The 16,401-nt window shown below is 47.6% G+C and overlaps 1 protein-coding gene across 2 annotated transcripts in view; it reads right to left on the bottom strand.

The window, feature by feature from the left end:
- The window catches only part of smg1 (SMG1 nonsense mediated mRNA decay associated PI3K related kinase), a 38,323-nt gene that overhangs the window by 20,091 nt on the left and 1,831 nt on the right, over positions 1-16,401 (bottom strand). For both annotated transcript variants that reach the window (XM_068724865.1, XM_068724866.1), the window contains exons 2-28: positions 15,713-15,861; positions 14,287-14,433; positions 12,890-13,026; positions 12,369-12,427; positions 11,884-12,097; positions 11,666-11,791; positions 11,508-11,580; positions 10,629-10,726; positions 10,373-10,546; positions 9,609-9,830; positions 9,405-9,506; positions 8,844-9,134; positions 8,053-8,183; positions 7,761-7,919; positions 7,277-7,395; positions 7,092-7,179; positions 6,896-6,997; positions 6,306-6,446; positions 5,774-6,000; positions 5,412-5,611; positions 5,119-5,280; positions 4,681-4,835; positions 4,370-4,503; positions 2,433-2,741; positions 1,966-2,101; positions 1,495-1,645; positions 1,163-1,283 (exon numbers count right to left, since the gene is read on the bottom strand). In XM_068724865.1, the coding sequence (XP_068580966.1) occupies positions 1,163-1,283; positions 1,495-1,645; positions 1,966-2,101; positions 2,433-2,741; positions 4,370-4,503; positions 4,681-4,835; positions 5,119-5,280; positions 5,412-5,611; positions 5,774-6,000; positions 6,306-6,446; positions 6,896-6,997; positions 7,092-7,179; positions 7,277-7,395; positions 7,761-7,919; positions 8,053-8,183; positions 8,844-9,134; positions 9,405-9,506; positions 9,609-9,830; positions 10,373-10,546; positions 10,629-10,726; positions 11,508-11,580; positions 11,666-11,791; positions 11,884-12,097; positions 12,369-12,427; positions 12,890-13,026; positions 14,287-14,433; positions 15,713-15,861 (4,127 nt within the window). The remainder of the gene's footprint in view (positions 1-1,162; positions 1,284-1,494; positions 1,646-1,965; positions 2,102-2,432; positions 2,742-4,369; positions 4,504-4,680; positions 4,836-5,118; positions 5,281-5,411; positions 5,612-5,773; positions 6,001-6,305; positions 6,447-6,895; positions 6,998-7,091; positions 7,180-7,276; positions 7,396-7,760; positions 7,920-8,052; positions 8,184-8,843; positions 9,135-9,404; positions 9,507-9,608; positions 9,831-10,372; positions 10,547-10,628; positions 10,727-11,507; positions 11,581-11,665; positions 11,792-11,883; positions 12,098-12,368; positions 12,428-12,889; positions 13,027-14,286; positions 14,434-15,712; positions 15,862-16,401) is intronic.

Genomic DNA, 16,401 nt, shown 5'->3' with positions numbered 1-16,401 from the left:
GCGGAGCCTGGAGGACGGGAAGAAGGACTGACTGATAAACATTATGGTTGCTGCTCTAGAAACAACATTTAGTTTCTGAATTCATTGTTAAAAACAACATACCAAAAAGCAATTATTTAGTAGTGAAACATAACCAATAAGAGTATTAATAAAGAAAAGAACCAACAAGGAGCATCATTGAAAACATGCTAAGGAACCCATCCCTACTGAGCCCCAGTCTACGGGTCTTCCTGCTGCTCCTGCCTCCTCATCACTAACTACTTATCCAGCTCGACTGAATGGGACAAGCCGTCATAGCTTGGTGAACGCAGCCAGTAATGCTGAACCAAATTGTACACGTGCAAAAGTAGTTAGAAGAAGAGAGACAGGAAGTAGTATTTGGGCAAAACACCAGCCTCATCCTGAGCTTTCTGAATCCGACCGCCTGACGTCCATTTAGAGGTTCCCTCCATAAGGAGGGACTATGACAGAGGACATTTGGTCTGCTCACTGGGGACAGACAGCAGCAGGGAGTCCTGACTACAGTATGAGGTTTAAGGAGAGCAGGCAGGTAGGAAGGGGCGTGTCCATTAACATTCAAAGTCTGAGCTGACATGGACAGGTGGCCAATGAAGGGACGCTATGTGCGTTTGGTGACATTATGATGTGTTCAGGCTCTGTTCAGTGAACATGAGTACTGGGTGAAGGTAAATTATAATGTCATCATGATGTGTTCACATGTAATCTCATAAAATGTAGTGTTGGTGAGAAACTTGAATAAATCCAGTGGTTTGAAGGAGATGTTTTCACATCAACATAAATAGATAGTAGAGGTGAATTATGAGCCGTTTACACTAAGCAGCTTATAATACATTTACTTTGAAGCCATAAAATTACAATCTTTTATTTCCTTATCATTTGAATTGTGTTTTTAATGAAGAAAAAAACACTATAAATGACTATAACAAAGTAAAAGTATAACAGTTCGAATTTTTGATGGTTACAAATGGATCTGGATTTGCCAATATGGATCATCATTGATGAGAAATTAGTATCGGCAGCAAATAAAACGTGATCGGGGATCTCTAAAAGTTAGATTTGCGCCTTTTTTTCTTTCGTGCTGATCTGACCCGTGACTTCTAGGATCCGTTGCACCACTGCTGGTGCAGTTATTGGCGGTTACCTTTGAGTTTGTGGAGGAGTTGCCTCTGGAACATGGTGTACCGGAGGGCCTGGAGGAAAGGCTGCACATCCTGTTGCTTACAGGAGCTCAGAGCCTCACTGCACAAAGGAATCACGCAGTCCTGCAACCAATACACACACAACACACATTCAACCTCCAGCTAATAATATGAAGGAAATATTGTCAGAGGCTACATGCCATAAGAACAGTAGCTTCTGTCTTTTACTGCGGCGTAGAAGTACTGATGCTTGGTTGGATGTAGCAAATGAAAAGTTTCTTTGGTGGAAAACGGGCTGCACATATAACGGGACGCAAAGTAAAGGAGTGCACACCTCTTGTCCCGTGAGCGTGTTCTCCAGGGTAGCAGTGCAGTGGAGCTGCAGGGTGGGCAGCGTGGGCAGGGCGTCAGACAGAGTGAGGGTGGACAGGCGGAGAGGACCCAGGCATATGCGTCCAGTCTGTTTCAGGCAGCGCACCAACGTACTGTAACGTCACATGATTGTGTGAGAGACCGCAGAACTCAGCAGTTACAAGAAAAGTGCACATCAACGTTTACAAAACTAGTTAAATAATGAAAGTGATCTTCTTGGTTTCGGTGGGGAACGCTCCTGGAGCTCAACACACCTTGAACAACAGGGACCCAACGAGGTCAAAGAGCACGTCGTACCAACTAGCTCTGTTCTATCATCACCCCACCCATAAGGGAGACTTGGATCCCAGAGCCCTTCAGGACCAGATACTAGTTTCTGTGCCCAGTGCACCTCAAACACACACTCACTCACAGTATCCATGTGAACACTCACTCTGGGTTGGCTGTGGTCCTCTGCTCCTGATTTGCTTTCGTCATGGCGCTAACAGCGCTGCGAAGGAGCTGCACCTCGATGGCTCTCTGCAGCTCAGTTGGATCTGGACTCATGGAGGGCAGAAGCCTCTTCAGATCTGAGACACACACACACACACACACACACACACACACACACACACACACACACACACACACACACACACACACACACACACACACACACACACACACACACACACACACACACACACACACACACACACACACACACACTTTTAGAAAACACACATACAAACTAATCGATGAAGCTTGTTTGATTAGACATGGTGATCGTGAGATTCTGTCTTGTTAGACTAAAGACTATTATGTATTTATCTATTCCTTTTTTTAATCTTAAAGGTAAACTAAATTTAGGATGTTGTAATACTTTATAAGCCCGGTTAGACTCGGTCCTGAACTACTCACCCAGCTTGTCCTTGCTGCTGGAGAGCGAGCAGTCCTCTCCAGGCAGCAGCTCCAGCTGAGCGCCGCACTCTGCCAGGTCTCCCTCCTCAAAGCGGCTAAGAGCCTGGATGTAGTTGAAATCCGTCCTCAGGTTGATGCTGACTGGACTGCTGGAGTTCTGTTTGAGGGCGTGCACGGTGGCCTGCCACTCTTTAACAGAGGCCCAATCACAGAGTGCCACGTAACACTGACACGCTTTGTTGGCCAGGAAGTTGATCACCTCGGGAGAGCACTCGCTGGACTTAAGCAGCACCGTCTTCCTGCCGTCACCTTTTCACAGGAAACACAAAATAACCACACTTTGAGCAGCAGCCCTTTGATTTCCTGTGCCGCAGGTCACAACAAGGAAGACCCGTCGAGATCGAAACATCTTCTACAAGAGAGACTTGGCCAGGGTAGCAGCCATACAAAAATCACAAAACAAAAAAATACACAATTTATTCACAATAAAACGGATGTTCCTGAACTGTGACTTGGGTGTGTTTTCAGGGGTGGATTTTGTGATTTAGGCTTTAAGAGATGCACCAATACCGGCCCGATACCGACTGAAATATCTGAATCAGGTCGATCTGGCATCGGATTCCTTCATTTGAAACAATTCAGCATATTTATATGTTTAAAGTCAAGCCTGATGTTATGATCCCAGGAACACAGCTTGTTGATTAAACAGTGACGAGCTCCCATGAATTTTGCTGCATTTTTGTCTTAATTTGTTGTCTTTTGTGGTTTATTACTAGAGCACTCATCAACATCGGAGAAAGGAGCGTTGGGATTAGATTCGTGAGGGGAGCGGACCTTGAGACAATCACCACCCATGGTCAACCATCCAGCAAGACCTGCCGCACAAAACGGAAGCTAAGCTAACCCAGCTAGGACCTTAGGCTCTCCTTGAATCCTTCAACTATTAATAGTAAAACTATGAATACCGTTCAGTGACAGTCCTGCATTCAAAGTGTTACTTCCAGTGAAATAGAGGCATTATCAGCCCAATGCATCTAAATTTACATAACGTCTGTTCAAGGTGGCGCTTTTGATGCTTATATAATGCTGGATCGTTTCATGAATGCATCATATTCTATTTGTTATATTTAGTGAGTTAAATCTGAATCTGCAACGTAACCAGTGACATTTCTTTGGAGGTAAATGTACTAGTCTACTACACTAGGCTCCTTCCAGATGAGCCACTCCTCGCCTGGAAAGAAGACGAGAGCAGGCTGCAGGGGGCAGCCTTCAAAGAATAAACAGGAAGTCAAAGAAACACTTACTTCCTGTTAGATCCGATCTGTAGGCTACTTGTAGTTTACAGACCTCGTTCAGATTCATTCATGCGTTTGTAAATATATATTTATGTGGTTATGTCTGTGGAAAACTTTGATGCTCGTTTTGATATGCGTTGTATAAATACACTTTATTATCATCACCAGACATGTTTTTAGATTAAACCTTCGTTGCACAACATGAGACTAATAGCCAACAATCGAGCGTTAAATAATAACCATTACACAGAAAATTAAGATTTTCTACAAAATGTGGTGAGCGTTCAAATCTAAGAGCCGATCAGCTCTTTGATCCGGTGTCAGCCAGGCATTTCCCATCATGCATTGGGAAGTCGCTGGAGAGCAACTGCGTTTTTATAATTTCTTTTGGGCCTTTTGTTAGCTATTTCTATGTACAGCGGGTTAGAACAGTACCAGAATCCTGAGGTTGTCTGTGTGAGCGCGTCTCCAGACAGCCGTTAGCAGCAACACCACAGGCCGAGCTTTGTGACCACGCAGGCCCGTGATCTACTTCATCTTTGTGTTAAATTCTTCTGGGCTCACTACTTTCAATCTAGACGTATTGACTGAAGTGTCTTGTATGGAAGTTGGACGGTGTTGATGTGGACATGTGCTGGTTACCGTTGCTGGTGTGATTGGGGCTGCTGGTGTTGCTGGAGAGTTTGAGCAGACAGCATTCAGAGCTTTTGATGCTGCAGTCCATCCCTGTGACCGCAGACAGCTGATCTTGATACTCCAGAGCTGCCTTCTCAAATCTACACACACACACACACACACACACACACACACACACACACACACACACACACACACACACACACACACACACACACACACACACACACACACACACACACACACTTTAGCAGAGGACAACCAAAGACATGTGCATATGCATGGTTTGGTGGTGTACTTTGCGCAGCGTTGCTTACCGTCCTTCAGCCTGCAGGGCGACTGACGACAGCCAGCCCGGAGTCCTACCGGTGGTGATGAGGCTCCAGGCTGCCAGGCCCTGGATGGCCTCCGGACAGCGCAGCTCACACAGAGCCTCCACCAGCAGCGTCAGAGGAACCTCCAGCTCCGGACCCTGATGAGCACACCAAGACACCCCCATGCTATCAACTAACCACATGCCCACGTATCAGAAATGCTGCCATCACACACCACCTAAAGTCACACATGACGTACACACATAGACGCTTCAGAGGCTCAAGCCTGCAACTAAACTAAAATGAGATATATATATATATATATATATATATATATATAGATAGTATGTTTCTCTTCTGGTGATGAGGTGAGAAGCAGAGCTGAACAGCCGCAGAGCGAAAGCATCTCTAGCAGCAGCGTATTTGTGGTCTTGTACTGACCTGGGTGCTGCTGTTTTTAATCTCCGTCAGCAGGTCAAAGCCGTGGCGAATGGTTACTGCAGGCTGGCCAGACAGAAGCCCCACTCTCATGAGCGCCAGGCGGATCCTCGTCAGCCAGTCTTGGCATGTCTGCCGGTTGGTGTAGAAGAACGTCCTGATGCCCTGAGACACAAAAGGAGGCGGGACCCATTTTAATGAGCGCTACTCAAATGGTGTTCCCCGGGTTAGTCGCTTTTGAAACACTGCGGTCTGTAACTGGCGGTGGAGTGTGGAGCTTTTATTAAATTGCACACCTTTGGTGGGGCAGTGAGAGCGTTGGAGCAGCCCTCATAGGCGTTGTACATCAGCTTCTCCAGGTTCTCCACATACTGAAGCAGCAGAGCGAGGCGGAGCTGATTGGAGTGGTGACAGTCTCCATCCCCTCCAGCACCAGCCCACGCTCCCACATCCTGCTCTGGGTTCAGACTGTGGGCGGCCAGGCTCCGGATCATACCTGCAGCACAGGGACACAGGTGAGAAGGTGGTCCTTCCACATCTCTTACTCCTTAGTACTCTGTCATCCATCTACTGTCTATCAAAAATAGTGAAAAAAAAAATGTCCAAGGCCGGCCCTTTTAGTTCCAGTCACTGTGAAGACTGGAAGTTGTGCGTTTACCTTCGATGGTCTGGAAGGTGTCTTGAGCTCGGCCCAGAGGTGTCCGCAGTTTGGACAGTACAGTGAACTGCGCGGCCTCCCACACCGCCCACTGCCACAGCACCGCCTCGGTTTTCAGCAGCACCCGCGGCACCGCGCCGGGCCTGCTGCCGTCCACACCGCCTCGGCCGTCCCGCTTCTCCAGCCGCTGGCAGCTGTAGTACAGACGCTCCAGCCAGGGATCCTTGCTGTGGACGGAGCATGAAGATGTATTGGTGTATTGCGGCATGCCGTTTGATTGCATTTCCATATTTGAAGTGTATTGTGCTTTCATGATATAGAAAGCTGTCTATCTTTATTAAACTGTACATGTAAACATCAGTTGCATGCTCTGTTCATTTCAGCAACAGTTAATGCAGCTGCTGAACAAACTGACCCTTGCTGTAGCTATGTCTACCTGTCGGACTGTAAGAAGAAACAAAGGCCTGATGACAGAGTGTGTGTAACATGCATGCAGCTGATCACTGTGACGCTGCGTCGCTGTGATGCGTACCCTCCACGGTGCAGCACTCCGTATAAGATGAAGCTGATGAGGTCGCTGAAGTCCTGGGGGTGGAAGGTGCTGCTGGGTGCTCGGCTCATGTGGTGACGGATGGCCAGTGAGATCTCACGCATCTCAGGGTGGCTGTGGTTACTGTGGACAGACACAATCACACACACAAAATTGATAAGGCATACCATTCAACCGTGTGAAAAAAATGGATCATTTCCGCCAGGAGATTATGCGTTTGGTTGCTTGTGAGTGTGTGCATCCATCTTTCTGTCTGGGACCCAACAGCTAAATAGTTGTTTGTGCTAATTTATGACTGTATGCTCTTTATCTGTCATGGTTGCAATTCACACTATTAGAAAAACAAATGCCTATTTTATTGTCAACATATTCTATTGACTGTTTTATACCGGTTACAGCTGACAACGCGGCCCAGACCGACAGACTCTCAGAACACGAGTACTTCCTTCACTTTGAACTTTCATTTCACCTCAGGCATGGTATTCCCAACTGTATCATATACACAAGATGTCAAACTAATGTGGGATGTGGAGAACACTGTAGAGGCTTTCCAGTGGTACAGTAAGACTTACCTCAAAGCCACATCAAGGGGGATTGTCCTGAGCAGCTTGCCATAGGCCTGCCTCACCCTCACCGCCGAGTGGACCAACTGGACTCTGGAGACATCCACACACCTGAGGGAAAGAACGGAGCAGTAAGAAATCCTGCCTACTTTCCAGATCAAATGTTAAACATGGCCTGGAAGAACGTTAAGCTCATGAGGTTCACCTCTGCAGCAGCTCTGTGGACAGGGACGAAGAGAGGACCTGTAAACTGTGGCAGGTCTGAAGGCAGATACTTTGGTCCTCGTTAAGACCTAAGGAAGGACAATTGAACAACAAATGACGAGGATATAGCCTGTCAGCCCATGGGGAAACACAACACAAATGATTTTTCGGCCATTGGGGGCTCACCGTTAGCCAGCAGACCCCTGCAGAACTTGTTGAAGGAGGGCAGGGAGAAGAGAGGGCTGTAGGTGTCCGACTTCTTCATCAGCACAGAGATCTCCTGAGCCCAGGTCAGCAGCAGCCTCCTGACAAACCAACACAAAGAGGTCCCACAAGCATGAGTTGCTTCTTGATTACATGGACAGGGTGTGTTCTTCATCTGCTCCCGTTGCAGTCGAGGACTCGTGTGTGTCAAACGCAAAGAGTTTAGTGGTGACATCACAACAGGAACAGAGTTGTTGGGAAGCCCAGCAGTGACTCCTACTGGACCGAGACCAAAGTGGCACCAAGACGCCACAAAGAGTGTACAGCCGTCCTTGCGGACTATTCTTTCTTGTACATTGATGAAACTATGCAAGTAATGATAATGTCACTGCTAAAGACACATCTGTTCCCCACTTCTGAGTTCATTGTTGAAATGTACTGTTATAATTTGGCACGATAAAAGAACCTGGCTTCGGGGTATAGGTGCTCCTTCGCCAGCAGACCTCCCAGAAGACTCAGCAGTGTGCCGAAATGTTTCTTTGTCGCTGTGGTCACAGTGCTGATGACGGCGCCATCGAACAGGGAGGGAGAAGAGGACAGGCTGGATGAGATGAAATGATCATGCCTGGACAAACAAACAGAAGAGACACGAGGACAGTTAAGAACTCTTACGAGTGCAGACACAGATTATTCATTCATGTTTTCATCAGTCATCTTCTCTCGGGCCGGGTATTGAAAACGGGGACATTAGACATTACCTGGTGCAGTGGGAGTACAGGGTGTAGAGTACAGCGTACTGGATGGCAGGGTAGTAGACCGCCAGCTCAGAGTGGACCAGCATCAGATTGTGACTGAGCAGAGCGAAGACCGTTGGAGACAACGCCCACATCTAAACACACGAAACACACCTCGACACATTAAACATCAAGTAGTGTTAATTGTTAACGGTCGTAATTAGTTTTCCCACACATTACATGAAGTATTTGTGTCTGCTGCACTCATATCTCATTTAAATTAAATCAATATGTTATAAAGCAAATATAGTGCACGGCCTTTTGAATATGATGATGTTGTATGTAGAACTGCTCCGCTTCCATGACGTGATCAGTTGTAGGGAGCAGTGCAGAGCGGAGGCTGAATCAGTGGGGCGCGTTCACATGCAGTAAAGACACGCGGCCGCAAAGATTTTCTTCACGGTTGATTTAACGGTTTCATGAATACCTGATGCTTTCACCACTTGACTGCCTAAAGCTGTGTTCTGTGTTGACCCCTCTCTCTGTACGGTGGCGTTACGTTACTGTTAAGTTTAAGGTGAAGACAAAAAAGAAGAGAAAAGACATGCGAGCGTGTGGCTGACTTTGCGGGAGATGGTTCTCTGGTCCGTTTGACTTTCTCACAAGCTCTTATTGCTTTGGTTAAACTGAGTGACATTGTTTCTGCATGTTGGGCCCTCTTGAACAGCTGTTCAAGCTCCTGATCCACTTTATTTTTTTTTACAAATATGCTAGTTAATAATGGTGAAAACCTTAAAACTGTGATATTTGCTCACCCCGATGAGAGAGTTCTTGGTGTTGCCGATGGTGGTGAGGGTGCTGAGGTTGAATATGAGGGTGAACTGGGCCTTCTCCTGGGACAGGGTGAGGGACGCAAAAGCAGGGTGCTGGATGCTGGCGCAGGGGCTGCTGGGTACTGGGGCCCTCCCACTGGGCTCCAGGGATCCCATCAGGCTGGACAAGGCGCACGCCATCTCACCCAAAACCATTTTATACGCTGCCTCCAGGGTTGGAATGTTCTTCAGGCTCAACAGTGCCTGGTACACTCCATGAACAGCTGACATCACCTGTGGAGTAAAATATCCCTCGCTGGAATGTTGGTGTACTCAGGTACTTTTGGTCCTGTAGTGTATTTGCCATAGCAAACATGAGCCAAACCTCAGCAGAGTAACCTTAAGCTCAGCTTGTTAACATCTCACACAGTTTTTTTGGTAAAGCCACACACACACACACACACACAGACACACACACACACACACACACACACACACACACACACACACACACACACACACACACACACACACACACACACACACACACACACACACACCTACCTCTTTCTCTCTATGGAAGCGCAGCTTCAGCAGCTGGGAGTCCGGCGCCAACAGCTTCTCAACAAAGGAGGCGGGCAGCTTTGTGTTGATCTGGTCCACGATCTGAGAGCAAAAGGCAGAGCCAGAATCACCTCAAGGAAACGTTACAGAAAGAAGTCTGCTGGTCTTGGTCAGGCGTGATCAAGCTCTAAAGAGCAGCGGTACCAGAGTGACGAGGCTGAGCACTGCCAGGTTGTAGTCCGGGCCGCACGCCCGGCAGCAGTCCAGCTGGTCCAGGCCATAGGCTAGGACGGCCTCCATCAGCTGACCACAGGGCTCCACACCGGCCAGCAACACCCCCACGCACTCATTGCCTGCTGTGAGAACCAGCTCAGAGAACTGGACCTGCTTCGCCGTGGTCACGCAGGACAGAACCCGGTTCAACACCTGAGGAACGAAAGAACAGAGAATCAAACCGACGGTGACGCCTCAAAAGCACTGCTATGGCATTCAGTCACTGACCGCAGTTAGAACATTTTACCAACGTCTAAGTAGCAGTAAGCTAGATATTAACTGGGCCTCTCATGTAATCATAGTTTTCAGATTTGATATCATTTTGCTGCAGCAAATGTTAGAAATAAATACATTCATGTATTATTAATGTATAGACAAAGAAAAGAGATGAAGACCACAGCGGGACGAGGCTCGTTTGTGAGGAGGTTTCTGATTCTTGGCTTTCTCAACGGAGTAAAGATGTACCAATATGGATTATCATCACTTCCCTCCATATTTAAAGCTGCTCCCATACCAGTATCACAAGTTACTCTGATACAGGCTAAAACGCTGGATCGGCATCCATGTACCAATCTGATATCTCGTTATGTCATTTATGGCTAAATAATGGACATATCAACGCTGCTTTCCTCCTCTTCCCTAAGGAGTTGATCTTTTAGAACAGTGACCCGGGTGGTGCGTGGTGTGGCTCTTACATCGGTGACGTAGGCCTCAGTGATGGGGGGTCCTCTGAAGGGGCTGAATCGCTCTCCGATGCTGCGCACCACTGTGCTGAAAACCCTCAGCAGAGCTGCCAGCTTGGGCAGCGACACCGAGGGAGGGGGGATGTCTTCGTCCAGCACCTCGCCTGCCATCCCATGGTTCAGATCCTGAACAGAGCACAGACACAGATGATGAGCATAGCTGGCATTAGAGCGTGGCTGTAGAGCAGCTTAACGTGATGAGCCTCACCTCTGCGTACGCCTCCATGTCCTCTAAGAACTGACCCAGCAGAGTGGTGGAGAAGGTGAGGTCTGCCACCCAGAACTGCTCCAGACTCTGTAACCAGCCTGAACAGACAGAAAAGCAGAGGACTGCCATTGTGTGTTCAGGTATAGTACTAAGTGTTGTTCACCTGTGTTTTGGTAGCACATAGAACCCAACACACAACCACTAGTTGTGAGTAAAGCATGAAAAAAAAAAAAAAAAAAAAAAAAAAAAAAAGCGTAAAAACAAGCTCTGGGTCTCAGGATGCTCATCTGGTTCCCTCTTCTCAAAGTGAATGGGTTTTTAGTTCCACGCCTGAAATACAAACTGGGGTTAACACAAGCTTAAGAGATTTAAATATTTTGCTCCAAGATATAAAATATGCACATATATACACACATAATCTCATTGGCTGTTTGTGGAGGGAACCAGTGCGACGCTAACTTTCGTGCGGGCCTTCAAAAATGCATCGTCCCTGCAGCGCTTACATGGATGAGGACAGGCGGATCGGTTGAGTCCCTGGTGAGCAGCATGTGGGGCCGACTCACCACGGAGCTGAGGCAGTGAGAAGCTCTCCATCTGCTCCCGGCCAACTTCTGCCGCTACTAGTTAACTAGTTAATCGATTGCGGATGGTGTCCCTCTCAAAAGGTCGATAAAAAAAATTAAAAATAGCTAAAATGGGTTGCCAAATATACTGGTCATCGATATCGGCATCAGCTATCGCCTAAATTCAGCAGAACCCAGAATTTCCCCATCGGTGCATCCCTACATTATTACCAACAGGTGGGGCCAAAAAGCTTGAAATCTGAACACCAGACACAACTTTGAAAATCAACAAGTGCCAATAAGAAAACCAACTGACCTGAAACTTGCTGAGTGAGCACCTGCTTCTGTGTGTGGTCGATGTGCCAGCCCACCAAGATGTCCACCGTGTCCTGTGGGAAAGACAGACAAACACCTTTGTTAGTTGACCCCGTGTGCCTCAGAACGTACGCAACCGATCACTGCTCCAACACTCACCCTGAAGTTGGTGCTGAAGACGTGCGGGTAGCAGCGAGCCACCTGAAGGATGCATTTCACACTTTGACAAAGCAGCTCTGGTGTGTCCACGTTTTCCAGAATGGATTGCAGGTTGCTCATCACCAGCTGAAACGCACCAAACAAGAGTCCAGTCCAAAACACAGTCCAGAAACCTCCCCCCCCCCCAGCAGGCCCTCGACATACACTTTTGTCGTTACCTGCATGACGTGAGAGAAGGCCTTCCTCTCTCCGGCAGCCTCCAGGGCACACTGTGCTGCCACCAGGTAGAGCAGCTTCACCTCGTCCCGGCCGCTCGAGGTGAGCTTGAGAAAGAGCCACTTGAAGATGCGCTCGGCCTCGAAGCCGAGCCCCGTGCAGAGCAGACCCAGACAGGCTGCGGCGTCCTGACGCAGCTCCCACAGCAGCTTACTGCTGCGCACACAGCAGCAGCGCCGGGGAGGGAGACGGCGTGTTAGAGGCTGCGTGGCATGTGGGCCCAGCACAATGGGATTCATGCCTCTGAGAGAGGTGCATGCACCGTCTGCATCTGTAGCCTAACGTTAGCTTTTAACTTCTGATGATTATTACGCATTAGTATTTACACGTCAAAAATCATAAAAGCAGAGTATATACATATACAACAATACGTCGTGTTCGGGATGTAGCCCAACAAACCTGCATCATCTACGCACTTTCCTCTTACCTCTCATTCAAAATGTCATTCAAGGTGCTAAGGACGGTGTCCAGCTGTTTGACCAGCGTCTGTGCAGGACGAAACACAATAGTAATTTGAATCCTATGTTATACAACTGAAGAAAACACAAAACCAACATATTTTGCACCAACATGTCGGCACTCAAATGTTTGCTCTTGAGTGTGTAGATTGTGTTCTCAGCCAGGAACAAATCCAAAACAACAAAGTGTTCATTCATGAAACGGGAACCAAACTTCAGCCATGCTTTCAGAGATTTGTGAAGGAATATATTTGAAGTGCTTTTGTGGCCTTTTGTTATTTCGATGTACGGCGAGTTAGAATAGTAACATAATCCAATCATTTCATATCGAAACATCCACCAGAGTGTATTTTACTGTAGTTCACAGTAGCTGTGACTCCACTACTGCACATCACCGCAGGCGTATTACTGAGGACAGAAGGAAGAAGCACACATCTGGGTCGCACTCGTCTCTGTAATGAAGTGGGACCAGGAGGAAGACGGGACTGACCACTTTGCTCTCGCCGTGGCTGATGAAGTCCTTCAGCTGTTTGAGAGTGGCCAGCCTGCGGTCGCGATCGTCCTCCCTGGAGACCCGTCGCAGGAGGTTGGCCAGCCGGGACTCCTCAGAGTGAGCCATCCCTCTGTCTGCAACGGGGACGCCACACGTCAGTCACAACACACACTCACATAGCATGAGCATCATCATCAGGAAATGTGTTTAGTTACAAACTGAAAATCAACCTCATATGAACTCATTTTTCCATGAGTAGCTACGAATGATTCATTGGATTTGAATCATCTTGTACTGCTAACAATGGCATGTTTGCTGCTGGGCTGACAGGCGATGAAAACAAATCATCTCGGACTGCAGGTCTGCAGAGAAGCCGGATCTGGGTCTGTCCACGGTGGACCGGTCTCTGCTAGGGGATCTGGGTCTGTCCACGGTGGACCGGTCTCTGCTAGAGGATCTGGGTCTGTCCACGGTGGACCGGTCTCTGCTAGAGGATCTGGGTCTGTCCACAGTGGACCGGTCTCTGCTAGGGGATCTGGGTCTGCTCACGGTGGACCGGTCTCTGCTAGGGGATCTGGGTCTGCTCACGGTGGACCGGTCTCTGCTAGAAGATCTGGGTCTGTCCACGGTGGACCGGTCTCTGCTAGGGGATCTGGGTCTGTCCACGGTGGACCGGTCTCTGCTAGAGGATCTGGGTCTGTCCACAGTGGACCGGTCTCTGCTAGGGGATCTGGGTCTGCTCACGGTGGACCGGTCTCTGCTAGAAGATCTGGGTCTGTCCACGGTGGACCGGTCTCTGCAGGATTTCATCTGGTTTCACCAGAATCAGATCCGGTGGCCCCGATGAGGAGCATTAAGAATAACTCTATAGAAACAGACCATCTTCTCTCTGATGGTCTCACACAGAATGTGACCCGGTGAGAAGCATTAACAATAACTAGATAGAAATAGACTCTCTGATTGGTCATATAGAGGATCAGTATTAAAACGTCTTCAAAGGATTTTTATTTAGTGACATTCAACCACTGGCTTCTTTACAACTGATATAGTATTAGTTATATTGGTTACATTTCCCCTTTGTTCTCAGTGCTGCATCCCCAAAATCCATTCATTTCATTTTTTATCGTAGTGAAGGAGCATTGAACACGAATAAATTTGCTTTCTGAATAAAAAACGTTGGAAATAGTATTCAACGTTGTTCCTTGTGTCAGATTAATAATCTATGAATTGAAGTTATAGATTCAATGATGTGAATAGTCGTTAGTTGCAGAGCTAGACGTGTTATGTTTGCACTCTCAGTGCAGTTCAAATGACAAACGTCTGTCTGTAGGAGTAGACTCCTCTTCTAACCAGCAGATCTTATGACCGCTGCAGCCATTGTTCAGAGAGCTTACCCTGCAATTTCCTCATATCCTTTGAAGCTAAAGCACGGTTTCCATGCTGAAATGGAGTCAAATCCGTCGTCACATCATTGGGCCTCAACTCTTGCCCCACCGACTTCCAACCAAATGTAGCATCACCGACACCAGCTTCATATCCATCTGAGGGACACAAACCATGTTAAATTCTCACACACACACACACACACACACACACACACACACACACACACACACACACACACACACACACACACACACACACACACACACACACACACACACACACACACACACACACACACACACTGAATAATGTCTAAAGCAGGATGGATGAGAACGTATTCACTGTGAGAACTAGGATTAAGAAGTAAGCTACATTACCATTTGTAATCTTAAAGTGATTTTGGGATACAGGGTACAACCCACTAACTATTGTTAGGGGTAACTACGTCCTCGGATTCTCTTAGAGCCCTTTCTCTGGGGCTGAATATCGTTAAAAGTTAAAAAGCACTATAAAACGTTCACAGTCAAACGATACATGCAATCGATCCTTTTTTGTGCCAAGAACAAGAAAATACTTGTGTGTCATCGCAAGTGTTCTTTGGTTTAACCGGACGTGTAACTGGCCCACTACTGCAGCAGCTACAACCCATACAGCAGAACACAGAGCAGCTAACAGTGCCACCGATGGCAGCAGTGCTGAGAGTTTGAATCTCTGGGGGAAGCAAAGGGCAGCAACGAGGGCCCACCCCCAAAAATGGAATATTAATCGCAATCAAAATGTTGGCTTCCTACAATTAAATGAACATGAGCGTCTGTGACATTCCTCTCAAAGAAAACTCCTGATCCAATCAAGCCTTTCCTACGCTAACATGCAGCCTCCCCCCTCCTCTATTTACATGTGGAAGTGCAATCAAATGATTTTGTCCCTAAAGTCAATGAATAATCAGGATCTCAATATTGACCAAAAATAATCAACCGCAACTAACGGTACCATAGGCCCACTTCTCACGGCTCGGTACTGAACGCTGGTGTTCGTCTACGGAGTGTTCTTCCTATCTTGATTCCAGAGCGTGGTCTTTGAGAGCCTGACGCACGTTTGGACACACTTTCCTTCAAAAAACACCCTGTCCTCACACTAACAGCTTGGTAGTAATAGTCAAGGAGTTATTGGACTGGTGCAGCATTGAGTGTAGCATACTCATTTTCTATGTGGTGTAAATAAAGCTGCTAAACAAGCAGCAGTGTACGTACAGTCGGACTCTCAGAGCACCGTGGTCGTCTTTTCCTTACTTCTCATGAATCCCTTCATCTTTCCTTGACCTCATCACATTTTCCATGAGGGTCAGAATGGGGTTTTTGTTATGACTTTATAAAGACCTTGGGATGCAGCTATTGGAGCAAACCAAAACGTGTCGAGTAAGAAATGCAGGCTCACCCTCTTCCTGGTGTGTATCTGCAGGAGCGTAGGCATCGCTGGGCCCCGCCGGCTGCTCAGGGTAGCTAGAGGGCAACACGTCATACACCGCTGCTGAACCGGGCTCTCTGGACTTCACTCCGTCCTGGCTGGATGACACGCTGTCAACTCTGAGACACACACACACACACACACACACACACACACACACACACACACACACACACACACACACACACACACACACACACACACACACACACACACACACACACGACGCATCTTAAGACTGGAGCAGCTGCACGGTCTCACAACGGATTCAGCTTTGATCAATAAGAGTTTACTGACCAGCACTAATGGCTAGAGGTCTGGGTTTAACTAGGACTCAGAGTCATATACACAATGTTTATAATGTATCATGTCCTGCTCGGTTTGGAGAGTGTGTGGGACCTTTATGAATCAACTCTATGCGTCTGATCAAGTGTTCATAGTACTGAATGTAAACTCAACGCACAAGGCCTACAGCAGCTGCTCCCAACAAGTAGCCAGTTGCATGGAGAAGGTCGACATGGGCTCAACATGACAGCCTGAGGAACACTTGAACAAACTTTATTCGTTTTGGTTGCGTTAGTTACTGCAGACCCACAGAGTGGGAGTGCACTTCTGTTTTTCTCCACGGCTAATCTCACATTCTGCTGCACCAAAATGCA

This window comes from Cebidichthys violaceus, unplaced genomic scaffold (genome assembly GCF_023349555.1).
Source record: "Cebidichthys violaceus isolate CVI_PGR_0920_01 unplaced genomic scaffold, fCebVio1.0.p SCAF_32, whole genome shotgun sequence".
NCBI classification, from domain to species: Eukaryota; Metazoa; Chordata; class Actinopteri; order Perciformes; family Stichaeidae; genus Cebidichthys; species Cebidichthys violaceus.
Note: the sequence above shows the minus strand (reverse complement) of the source record. Positions and strands in the feature narration are given on the sequence as shown.